The 13312-nt window shown below is 42.1% G+C and overlaps 1 protein-coding gene across 1 annotated transcript; it reads right to left on the bottom strand.

The window, feature by feature from the left end:
• Positions 1-316: 316 nt before the first annotated feature.
• Positions 317-3029, bottom strand: LOC121330458 (E3 ubiquitin-protein ligase TRIM32-like). Its single transcript, XM_041276989.1, has 2 exons — positions 2932-3029; positions 317-2065 (listed from the first exon to the last, which is right to left on the bottom strand). Exon 2 carries the CDS (start codon positions 2031-2033, stop codon positions 981-983), a length of 1053 nt encoding a protein of 350 aa, XP_041132923.1. The 5' UTR covers positions 2034-2065; positions 2932-3029; the 3' UTR covers positions 317-980.
• Positions 3030-13312: the final 10283 nt, after the last annotated feature.

Below are 13312 nucleotides of genomic sequence, written 5' to 3'. Positions count from 1 at the left end.
TTAAGATGCGATTAAACGGTTGATGAAAAAAAAAGAAATCACAGAGAAAATATATTGACTGATATATTAATTTATTTAGGGGGGGGCTAATGAATATTTTAGGGGGGCTAAAGCCCCCCTAAAATAGGCCTAGTGACGTCCCTGATTTACTAGGTGGTGCTGGCACCATTCAAAATAAAATAAACAGTGTTATGCATTCTGTGTTTAATAATTCTGTGTATATCACATGTTTAAATAGTAATAGCTGACAATTTTTTTCTAATCCCGTTTTTTTGTTTTACATTTTAATGTTTTGAGTAGATGACAATAGAAAAAAAAACAGTTGCTGTGATCTGCAATAAATACACCTAATGTTTAATGTTTTAATTATTTTATACTGTTATTTACGTCAGTAAATCGAAAAGAAAAGTCCCCGTTTTTTAATCTGGAAATCTGGTAACCTTAGCAATGCCCCTCAAAATGTACACTGCGGTGCATAATAATTCTGATCATATCCTAAATATATTTTTATTTTTATATGGAATGTGTGTATGTGTGTGTGTGTGTATGTGTGGAAGTATATATTTCTTTAAACTGGAGTTCCATGTCCTATAGATCCCATATAGACCCATATACTGTTTAATTACGTTTAAAATATATTGTAAAGATTAAGGATAATGAAATTAAAGATATATATGGAAATCATTTTCAAAACAACACAGGTATTAATAATGACTCCCCACCCCATTATTACTGGCTGAAACTACAGCTCTATGTCTATTTATGACATTGCTTCCTTGGTAACTTTCACTGACAATGATAGTGTATATTCTGCTGCCACCTGCTGGTCAAGCACCACATTTAAACCAGTAACATCATTTGTGCCAGTAGTACACATCCACAGCATTTTCACCAGACCAAAGGTAGTGCACCAGATAGTTACTTCCTGTCTTTAATACACAATGGAAACTATGGTAGCTTATCCCTTTACTTTAATGGAGTTACTGGTTTGAGTTGAGGGAGGCAAACCCTTTACCGTGGCGCACCGTCCCTCGATAGCGGAACACCTTAATGCAATCGTCCGCAGTGTCAGCGACGTACAGCTGTCCGCGGCTACAGCAGGCCAGGCCAGCAGGCTTCTTCAGACCCTGGGTGACCACAGGAACCGGGGGGCCGCTGGGGGGGAAGAGAAAGATACAACGATGCTGCTCGTCCGCCACAAAAACATTTCCCTCAGTGTCGAAGCACACGCCAGCTGGGTTCCCGAAGCAGTGGTTGTATTTCTCACTGAAGGAAAGAATCTGCTTGTTACCAGGGCCATACAGCTTAACATCACCACACTCCTCGCTGACCACCAGCCCTCCATCTGGCCCTGGAGAGATGTAACGAGGGCCGGGGAGTCCTGACATACAGTGGGCACTCAGGAGCTTGAAAGAAGGGTCTACCCCAAAGATGTGCACCTTTCCTGGCACATAATCAGCCACCAGAAGCCTGCCTAGACAGTCCACCGCCATGCCTTGGGGAGAAGTGAACTCGCCTAGGCTGATCCATTCCCCCTTACCGAACTTCGAGTGCGTGTTGAAGACTTTCACATCCCCAGCTGCCAGATCGGTCACAGCCACCATCCCCGCCCGGGTTAGGGTGACATCTTCGGGCAGAAAGAGCTGGCTCTCGCTCTGGCATTCCAGGGACTGAAGGAACTGCCCTGAGCTGTTGAGGACGCTGACCCGGGCTAGATCTCCACTGGTCAGGTAGACAGTGCCGTCTGATGAGACGTGTACCCCTCTGGGTGCCCGTCCTCCCTCGGCCAGCCTGCCCACTAACTGGTTCTGCTGGAGTTTTAGCCGGTTCGTCAGGTCGTCCAGATCCTGGCACAGACGGGCACTGGTCTGGCACAGTCTTCGCACATCTTCCCTAGTCACCATGCCCATGCCCCTCTGGAAACTAAGCAGGGGGGCTGCACGCTGTAGGGTGCTCTCAGATTTGGACTGCATGCTCCGCAGGGCCCGCAGCATGCTCTCCTTGTGTCGGGTCATTTCCAGGGAGTAGTCCATGGTGATAGAGGGGGAAGGAGGGACTTCGCCACCTGCAAGAGGCAGAAACACCCTTTAAAAAGTAATGTTTGGAACCTTTGTTATTTCACAGTTCCATTATCAAACAGCAAAACAAATGATAGATTGGAAACATTGTGAAATAAAGCATTAGAGGAAAGCAGATCCACAGGCCTGGAGTTCAACCAGAAAGTAAATTGTGTTTTTCTAACTTTCTAAGTTTTGTTTCTCCCATTATCTGTAATGCATGAAAACAGACAACAACAAACAGATATATCCAAAACATGTCCCACCCACCCCAAAAACAAAGCACAGAAAACCATACATTGTGTGTTAAATATATTATCATTTCATTACCTGAACAGAAGTGTATCAAAAGTACTCTCAGGTTATGCTTTCAGTTCCTCTGAGAAAAATACTACGCTAAAAAATATTCTTGTACCTGTAACCTGTTAAAGAATTCATTATCTTTGTGCCTATGGTTATTCTCAAAAGAGACTGTTTGACTAACAGTCGCCGCTGTTGTAAATTATCCTGCTGGAGAGATTTTAGCCAATCAGAGCACATGTGTGTTGTATGCAGTGATAACCAATGAAATCTCATTCACAACCTCACCTTAGCATTCAGTATGTTTATTCCAAACTATTTGTTTTAATCTTGACATTTTCTATTGATGAATTAATTACAATCTATGATCTAATATTGATTAGAAATCTAATCACACCTGTTTGCTAGTTTGAAAGACAATTACAAGTAATCCCTTTTAGTGATGGAATCTGACATTTTCTTATGAGCTGTACAGCCCGTTTGCGTTTCCTTCAGGCAAATGTCATGTCTAAAAGAAAAAGATTAAAAACAAGCATACAACCCATAGCCTGCAACACACAGCAAGCTTACTTACCTAGCAGCTTGGTTCTGCAGTGTTGAGAGTTCTGGCGTATCCAGGTGGATGTTTGCTTGCCCTTGAGACCAGTGGTCAGGTGAAAGAGTGTCTTGACATTTGTCCTGCAAGCTGTGGTTGCGTTAGAGACGTGTAGCAAACAGTAGCTGGGCTGGGCTGCTGTCAACAATCACTGAGCAAACTTCCTCTTTGCTGAAGTCCAATTTTTAACCCCAAAAGTGCCAATTTAGCTCCATTATTTGACACGTAGTTCTAGTGGTGAACAATGAAGAGCAAGCTATAAAAGTGATGATGTAAATCTGTAAATCATATGACTCCCCATCATAGTTTTCTTTTTGTATATACACCAACCCCAAGCTCTCCCAGACTCCCAGACTGCCTGCAAGACCACAAGAAGAATACCCAAGTAAGTCAATGTTAGTAATGTGTGTGGTGGAGTGTCCCACCCCACATATACATTGTAAAGAATTCACTGTCATTCACCAGGTTAAAGACGTTTTGTTTTGAAAAAATAGTTGAACAAAACCATTCAAAAGCCGTACTTGCAATGAAACACGCCGGAGCGTGGTTTTATTTGAAAACAAAACAAACAGAAAACAAACAAAACCTACCCCATTCTTGGGTCCTAAACTAAACACTTATTTTTTCCTTTAAACTAAACAGGGGCAGACTAGTTCTGCTTACCCTCAAAACAAAATCTCCTTTTCACTTTTAAAGTTCTCCGTTCTCTCACCGTTTTGTCTCTCCGCTCTCTCTCACTGACCATCTCAGCTTAACCCATTTTAAGTGCTGGGCAATCAAGCAATTATACAATTAAGACCAATTGCCAATTACTCTAGACAACAGTCTGTTCCCCGTGGTCTTAAAACCCATTACTTCCTTTCCCAGTTTGTTTGCTGACCAGTTAGTTTATGTTGTCTTCCCATTTTATTATTTTACTTTCCTTTGAAAGCATCAACACAACCTTTACCTCGATGGAGTGTGTAGTTCTTACAGCCACGGCCTCACAGCTGACCAAGATTGCTGTGGAATGTACACTCCATCACATATCCTTCCCCTCTGCACGATCCTGTGGGGTCGGGCATAACAATTTTCAGTTGTTAACGGGAATCTTGACAAAAAATCAGCATTACCATGCTCTTTACCTTTCCGATGCTGTATCTCAAAACAGTATGGCTGCAGTGCCAAAAACCAGCGTGCTACTCTCGCATTATCCCTCTGTCTATGCATCCATTTTAAAGGTGCATGATCTGTTACCAAGACAAATTTTCTACCCCAAAGATAATAACGTAGGGCCCATTTTACTGCCAGGCACTCTTTTTCGACAGCTGCATAATTTCTTTCTCTAGGGAGAAGTTTCCAGCTCAAGTATAACACTGGATGTTCCTCTTCTTTTACCTCCTGTGACAACACTGCGCCTAGAGCAACCTCTGAAGCATCAGTCTGTAATATAAAGGGTTCGTTAAAATGGGGGCTGATCAGCACCGGATCAGAGCACAATGCTGACTTTAAGTCTGTAAAAGCCGCTTCAGTTACGGCTGTCCACTTTACCATATTTGGAGCCGACCCTCAGGTTAACACTGTCAGGGGTGCAGCTCTGGTGCAAAATCTCTAATAAAGCGCCTGTAGTATCCTATCAAGCCCAAAAAAGCTCTAACTCGTTTTTTATTAACAGGGCATTTGCATGCCAACACCGCATCTACCTTATTTAACTGCAGCTTAATACAACCATGTCCTAACACAAAACCCAAATATTTAGTCTCCTAAATATTTTATTGGCTGTTAACCCAGCTTTTCTTAACGACCTCAGGACGGCTTCAACAGTGGCAACATGAGATTCCCAATCCTCATTATATATGACAACATCATCTAAATATGCTGCTGCATATCTTACATGAGGCCTAAGAACAAGATTCATGAGTCTTTGAAAAGTGGCTGGTGCACCATGTAGTCCGAACGGCAACACTGTAAACTGATATAAGCCGTCCGGGGTTGCAAATGCAGTTTTTTCTTTAGACTTGGGTGACAAAGGGACCTGCCAGTATCTAAGTCTAGTGTGGTTATAAACTTTGCCTTGCCCAGCTTTTCCAACAGCTCATCCACCCGAGGCATTGGATAGGCATTGAATTTGGCGATTTCATTTATATTTAGTTTGAAATCCATGCAAAATCTTACAGTTCCATCAGGTTTTGGGACCATTAACACAGGGCTGCACCAGTCAATGCTCGACCCTTCAATAACCCCTAACTCTATCATAGCCTTTATTTCATTTTCAAGCTCTGTCCTTTTAGACTCTGGAATCCGATATGGTTTCTTTTTAATTTTTACGCCTGGGGGAGTTACAACGTGGTGTTCTATTAGATTTGTTCTCCCTGGCACCTCGAAAAACACATCAGCATTTCTTTCAACTAATGATTTAATCTCCTCCTTCTGAGAGGAGTTCAGACCCTCTCCAATGTTTAATACAGTGTTATTACTCTGCTGTACTGTCCCTACCAACGTTTCTCTTTCTCTCCAAGGTTTAAACAAGTTAACATGGTAAATTTGGTAGGGTTTTCTCTTTCCAGGTTGAAAAGCTTGTAATTTACCTCCCCCACCCTTTCCACAACCAGGTAGGGGCCCTGCCATTTAGTGAGAAACTTATGCAAGTTTGAGGATAACAAGACAAGGACTTTCTCCCCCACATTAAACTCCCTGGATTGAGCTCCTGTATTGTAGTTTCTTTTCTGATTCTCCTGTGCTTTAATTAAATTTTCCTTAACAATATCACTAACCTTCTCCATTCTATCTTTCATTTTCAGTACATAGTCTACCACATTATCTCCTAAAGCGGGTTGTTCTTCCCAACCTTCCCGCAATATATCCAGAATACCCCTCGGCTGTCTCCCGTACAAATGTTCAAACAGAGAAAAGCCAGTTGAGGCCTGAGGAACCTCTCTTATAGCAAATATCAAATAAGGAAGAAAAACATCCCAATCTTTCCCGTCCTGCTGTATTACCTTTAACATACTTTTAAGTGTTTTATTAAAACGTTCAACAAGCCCGTCTGATTGTGGGTGATAAACAGAAGTATTTAATTTTTTTATACGACACAGACGGCAGAGCTCTTTCATTATAGTAGACATGAACTGGGTCCCCTGATCAGTAAGTATCTCTTTTGGTATACCCACCCTTGAAAACAGGTCTAAGAGTGCCTTAGCTATGGTTTTACTACTGGTGCTTCATAAAGGAACAGCTTCGGGGAACCTAGTGGCACAGTCTAGAATTACTAGAATATATTGGTAACCCACGTTAGATTTTTCCAGGGGACCAACTATGTCCATGGCTATTCTTTCAAACGGAACATTGATCACAGGCAAAGGGATTAGAGGAGCCATTTTGGGCTTTTGACCTGCTCCCAACTGGCACTCGGGGCAGGCTTGGCAAAATTGTCTCTTTATACACCCCGGGCCAGTAAAACCTTTTTAATATCTTTTCCCTAGTTTTGGTTATCCCTAGATGCCCCCCTAGCAAGTGGCTATGAGACAACCGCAATACCAACTCTTTAAACTTTGTGGGGACCAACAACTGTTCAACCCAGTCTCCCCCCACAGACTTATCTACACGGTAAAGTAAATCATTTTTAATAATAAAATGTGGTACACTGACATCACCCCTATTTTTTTAAAACTTTGTAATCCTTTGCGTCTTTTGGTTCAAGGTCAAAGTAGGCTTTCTGGGCTTCTCCACTGAGGAAAGGGGCAACGATATCTGCCTACTGTCCGACCGGCCAGGTCTCTCGCTGAGCCGTCCTCTGAAACGCCAGCAGGTAGGCTTTCACATCATTCGTTGAAGTCATTTTCTGGAGAAAGTGACTGGCTCTTACCAGGTGTGTGACCGGAGCTGCTGGCTCCCTGGTCAACGGAGTAGCGCCCAGCTGCTGAACCATAGCGCGCCATTCGAGGCGATCCTGTGCGGCTTGCTCTACCAAAATTCAGTTATTTTCCTGCAGTACCACTGTGGCTTGTTGCTGTGCAGCGGTAGCCTGCACAAGTCTCTGAATTACTTCTTCCATTCCTCTGGGTCTTTATGAGAGCCCCACTTCTGGTACCATATGTGAAGAATTTGTTGTCGTTCACCAGGTTAAAGACGTTGTGTTGTGAAAAAACAGTTGAACAAATCCAGACAAAAGCTGTACTTGCAATGAAACACGCTGGAGCGTGGTTTCATTTGAAAACAAAACAAACAGAAAACAAACAAAACCTACCCTGTTCTTGGGTCCTAAACTAAACACTTATTATTTTTCCCATTAAACTAAACAGGGGCAGGCTAACCATCAAAACAAAGTCTCCTTTTCACTTTTACAGTTCTCTGTTCTCCGTTCTCCGTTCTCCGTTCTCCGTTCTCCGTTCTCCGTTCTCCGTTCTCTCACCGTTTCGTCTCTCCGATCTCTCTCACTGACCATCTCAGCTTAACCCGTTTTAAGTGCTGGGCAATCAAGCAATTATACAATTAAGACCAATTGCTAATTACTCTAGACAACAGTCTGTTCCCCATGGTCTTAAAACCCATTACTTCCTTTCCCAGTTTGTTTGCTGACTAGTTAGTTTATGTTGTCTTCACATTTTATTATTTTACTTTCCTTTGAAAGCGTCAGCACAACCTTTACTCAGATGGAGTGTGTAGTCCTTACAGCCACGGCCTCACAGCTGACCAAGATAGCTGTGGAATGTACACTCCATCACATATATATATATATATATATATATATATATATATATATATATATATATATATATATATATATATATATATAGTGAGCCAGCTCACAAGTTTACCACCAGGAGTTGTTCATGGCAGGCTTGGTATGAGCCCACAGAGGTTGCCAGTAATGATCAGATGGACCTGTGGGCAGCATACATGCCTGCCATGACGTCAAGGAGTTAACGTACTGACAGGCTGCAGGTGTGGTTAGGTAGGCAATTAGGGTTTGACTATTGTTAGACTATCATTGGCCTTAATTGGCCCACACCTGTAGCCTGTAACAGCCAAATGCCTGGCTGGTAAAAGGGAGCATGTGCCACCAGTCTGTTGGGTTGTTTGTTTTGTTTGTCTGCTTGCCTGCCTGAGAACTTCTGAGGATTATTTACAATAAGACCGGAATGGGATAACTGGAATCAATGTCAGATAACGTTGTGGTCCTTTGCATCTGCAATTCCCTGTTCTCTACAGGGGCTATGAGGAACTTACTGCAGCAGATGAAAGACACATCATGCTTACTTTTCTTTCGCAATCGGAAGATGTTCAGCAGTGCCATCAGCTCAGAATTGGCAGAAAACAGTGGGACCCTGGTACACCCATCTACTGTCCGGAGAAGTCTGGTCAGAAGTGGCCTTCATGGAAGACTTGCGGTCAAAAAGCCATACCTCCCATGACCCCCACAGAGCCCTGATCTCAACATCATCGAGTCTGTCTGAGATTACATGAAGAAAGAGAAGCAACTGAGGCTGCCTAAATCCACAGAAGAACTGTGGTTAGTTCTCCATGATGTTTGGGCCAACCTACCTGCCAAGTTCCTTCAAAAACTGTGTGCAAGTGTACCTAGAAGAATTGATGCTGTTTTGAAGGCAAAGGGTGGTCACACCAAATATTGATTTGATGTAGATTTTTCTTCTGTTCACTCACTTTGCATTTTGTTAATTGATAAATATAAACTATTAACATGTCTATTTTTGAAAGCATTCTTACTTTACAGCATTTTTTCACACCTGCCTAAAACTTTTGCACAGTACTGTATATGCGCTGTTTTATTATTGCAGGTATTTGTCGTTTTATTGTTTCTCGCGTAGATGTAAAGCCGTCGCAGTTATTTGTTATTATTTTGTATTTTTGATTTTAAAATCTTGTGAGGATGGGTGACTGATCAGCTACTGATTATTTAACTAGACAGTCATGCATCCTTATTAAACTTGCGCAGGCTATGGATGAGGAGTAATAAGATCATTTAATATATAGCTAGTTAACTCCTCGGCCAGAATATAAAAGCCTGCAGCTGTCTTTTTTCAGAGTGAAGGGTTCAGAGTGGAGAATGAATGTGGAGAGGTAATAGAAAAACAAGAGTAAACAATTGCTAGACGTGCTGGTTTTTAGATACTTGTTTGTTTCTGTTTGTTTGGACAAAGTGCCTTTTTGTTTGGTGTTTTTTTACATCTTTTGTTTGTTTTATTATTTAATAAATGTACTGAGCGCCGTAGCGCCTCAGTTTCTCCCAGCTACTTCTGGTCTGACGGCACCACTGCAAGCCATCCTGTTCACAGTTGGTGTCATCATGGGATAACAGCGCCTCCAAGAACCAGGCCAGGAAGACTGGGATTTTTTGTTTTTAAATAAATAAAAATGGGAAGAAGTGACTGGAGGAAACTGCAGCAGCTGCAGCAAGCGTATCAGCAACAGTGCAGGGCCAGTTGCAGGTCCTGCTGTGTCTCTGCTATGCCGGATGTCAGCCTCGCCTGTCTGGACGAGGAAGGGTGGTGCTTCCTTTGTGGCGAGGTCAGGTACCTTCACCTCCCTCTTCCAAAACCCACCACAGCAAGGGGAAGAGGAGTCATCCCAAGCACCAGGAGAAGAAGAGTTGGGGGACCTGCATCCTCCGAGGTCACTGGTCCACTCTCCTCTGAGGGGATTTGGGACTGGCTGACGGAGCCTGAGAGGGATATAGAGGAGGCCTTCCCTGCTGTGATCAACCTCCTGTGGGCCTGAGATGGGGAGCGCAGTGAGGCCTGGGAACAGCAACACCATCCAGCATCCCCCCCAGACATCGCAGCCATGGTGCTCAACTACCTGGCAACAGATATGGGAGGGGCCCCGCTGTTGTGTCCTGCACCTGAGGGAGAGTAGCCCTGTCCAGCACCAGAAGGAGAGCAGCCATCGCTGTCACCTCCAGTGCTAGTGGGAGAGGAGTCCTCACCACTGTTTCCAGTGCCAGAGGGAAGAACAGGAGCAGGAGCTGCCTCTGTCTCCACCACCTCCACTGCCAGGAGCAGAGCAGCAGGAGGGGCTTTTGTCTTTTGACACTCAAATGAACTCAGCTTGTCTTGCAATAGTTAAGAACTGTTAACCAATCCAAAAATGGACAATGCATTTTATGAAATGTAAGAATGCCAATCTAAGAACACAAGTAGCTCTTATATCATGGATGGCTTGGAGGATGTATTTTCTTAGAACAGCTATTCTTTGAAAGTGAGCATTATATAGATAATTTACCATAACAAAGCATTTCTGTATTTACTCTGGTGAACACATTCTTACCTGGTTAACTTAAAGCACTAGTCTCAGTAAATGTGAAAAGTCTTTCATGACTACTTATATAAGAAGCTTTCCATCATCCCCCTGGAAAAGGAAAAGTAAGGAAAGGAAGTAAGGAAAAGGAAAGGAAAATTGACGGCTATGTATTGAGGTGTCTGTTTGTCTGTTCATCTGTTAATCATCGGTATGTCACATTTTTAACATTAATGTAGCTAAAATTTTGAATGTATGGTCATTCAAACTCTTTAACTTGAAGTTAATTAAATTGTTTGTTGGAAAACATGGATCGAGAATTGATTACCGGTTTGCTACACATGTGGACAGGCAGAGCTACACTGGTGTTCTTTTCTGAAAAGAGACTAATATTGCAGATAGCAGACTGTTTGGTTCAAATTGCATGTACTGCTAACAATTGATAGAGCCCTTGTGTCTACAAGCTTCTTGCCCAGCATTGACTGCAAGCTATAACAGCGCTGTGTACCAGAAGGGGCCAGGCTCTAAGACTTTTGGAATGCCCACCAGGGACTGCCGTTGGACCCAAAGGTTCTCAAGCAAAACGGAGAAATATGAACAAGGAAGATGACAAAAACTGGATGTATGGACCTTTTGGGGCGCCAGGGGTTTGAAGAATGCACTGAGTTCAGAGGTCGTCACACTAGACTACACACACAGACACACACACACATACACACATACTAAATTAAATACATATAGTATATGGTAACAGAGTAATGTGTTGTACCTTTGCTATTGGTTAAATGTCAGAGAAAGAGGAGGTGGACCATCTATACAAAGGGGTATTTCATGCAAAAATAGTAAGAATGAGTAATCTGTTTGTCCTGTACCTTGGGACCAGACTCCCTGCATATTTCAATAAACCTAACAACTGATTGAAGAAAAGGACTCTGTGGATTTTCTTGAATCTACTTACTCACCATCCTTTTTTTAAGTTACATCATTGGCGAGCCAACTGTTTCGTGATACTTTTTTTGTCCAACTACCAGGGGGGTTGATACTTGACTACAGAGAAACCTGTTCGCCCAGCCTGTATCCCCTGCAGAGGACCAGGACAAAGCAGACAGAAGGAGTTTCTACTCTCGGCTCAGATGGTGTGGAGAATCTTTGAATCAGGACTTCAGCTCAAACATATAACCACGTACATTGGTGAGTAGTTACTTATTTATTGTCTTATATGCATGTGATGAGTCAAAGGGGTTTCGGTCTGCAATTCAGCCTCCCAACAGTAGAAGGCATCAAACCAACTCGGGATTTCCCTTACCAAGGTCTTGTGACCATGACAAAAGTTATCTTTTTGAGGGGCGGCACCTTGGTGAGGGGCGGAAGTACAAGTATGTAAATTCCAGCCACTGGAGTCAAGTGAAATTAAGGATACCTGTCAGTTTGGGATTGGTGATCCACTGACTACCGGGGCGGGGTTTGCATACTAAAGGGAACGTGCTACTGTGTTCGGGGTTGGTCCTAAGGAATAGAGGCGGGGAAAAAAAGGCTGGAGGGAAGTACTTGGGAGTTTGGACTGTGTCACGAACGGAGGCCTTACTAACTTGGTTCTTTTCTGTTTTTATTCCTTTTTGTTTTATTTCTGGATTTAAGCAGAACGCGAAGAGGACTAAGAGGCTTCCATTCCTTTATTTTTGATTACTCCCGCACTCCCTCCCTCACATCCTTCTTTATTATTTTTCTTTTTTTTTCGTGTAATATTAAATAAAATTTTAATTGTTACACGTAAATCACTGTCTGGAAAATCCATTTGTACTCACACGCCTCACAATGCAGTTTTTAGAATGTAGTGAGAATCAAGGGTAAAGTATGAAAGAGGACTTTTGACTTCTTGATAATTCATGTACATTGGGGACACAATTAGTTAAGACTGCTTAACTAAAAGTGTATTGACTATTAGGACTTTATGTATGAAAAAAGACCTCTGGATTCCTAAAAAAAAGTCACAGTAAATCATGTAGTGTTATGACATGCCAGTAGAGTCTATTGGACTAATTACATGGACTTGTATTGCTCAACAGGTATGGGAATACTCGGATTTACATTTTATGTTTGTTTTTAAGAGGATTTGTACACCTGTTTTGTCTTTATTTTTTGCGTTTGGTTTATAAGTCACAATAAGGGGGCAATAAGATAAGCCTCTTATTTAACTGTCCACATTAGGTGGTACAAATAAGGAACAATCAGACAATAAGTTCAAGTTAAGCCCAATAGCACATACAAAAGTGTAAATTAAATGTGCAATAAACCAAAATAAAATTTTATGCTTCCTTAAGCATAGCTTTAAACATGGAACATTGGTAAAAACAAGACAAAACTAAAAAGTGCTGTTGTTTTTTTTGTTAGTTTTGTGTTTTGTTGGGAGTCTGATCAACTCCAAATATGTTAGCAGATAATAGTTATGGTCATCGAATGGATGACTGGAGAATCTGGAGTATGGGCTATGTTTTTAAACATGGCAAGGAGGGACCTTATACAAAAGACAGTAATGAACCAGTCAATAATATAGGGCAGGAATGTGTGTCTCGGAATGCAAAAGAAAAGCATAAGAAAGTGAAACAGGCTAATTGCATAAGCGCAATGAGGCACTGAAGAATTGAAAACAAGATATGATGTTACAAGGGAAAATTGTAAGGAATGATCTGTTGAAAATGAAGGTTTGCATGAGGAAATTAAGCGATTAGAATCAGTTACAAGCGCTTCCATGGTTGAAAGGCAATTGGCTGCCACACAACAATTAGAGATGCATAAGGAAAATGCAACCCAAAAACAACAATTGATAGATTGTCAGAGAAAGACAAGTAATTTGGAATCAAGTTTGAAAAATGCACAGATTGCATATCAGGAATTATGGAATGTGTCTGGAGAAAACATTGTACAAAAGTTGAGGGAGGTACATAAAAAAGCATGTGAACAATGACAGAATAATAAGGTTTTGCAGTGCAGAATTGTAGCATTGGGATTGGTTGATAATGAGCAAGAAACAGATAGTGAGGATAGCGATGGTCCTGAGGACTGGGATCCTAGACAGGAGAGTGAAGAGGATGAAGAGGTGAAGGACTTAGATGAGTTAGAGGAC

Source organism: Polyodon spathula, chromosome 18 (genome assembly GCF_017654505.1).
Source record: "Polyodon spathula isolate WHYD16114869_AA chromosome 18, ASM1765450v1, whole genome shotgun sequence".
Classification (NCBI taxonomy): Eukaryota; Metazoa; Chordata; class Actinopteri; order Acipenseriformes; family Polyodontidae; genus Polyodon; species Polyodon spathula.
The sequence above is the reverse complement of the archived record's forward strand: the minus strand, read 5'-3'. Positions and strand labels throughout refer to the sequence as shown.

Bases quoted from the DNA above. Each gene is read 5' to 3' on its own strand.
- LOC121330458 (XM_041276989.1), bottom strand. From the start codon at position 2,033: ATGGACTACTCCCTGGAAATGACCCGACACAAGGAGAGCATGCTGCGG.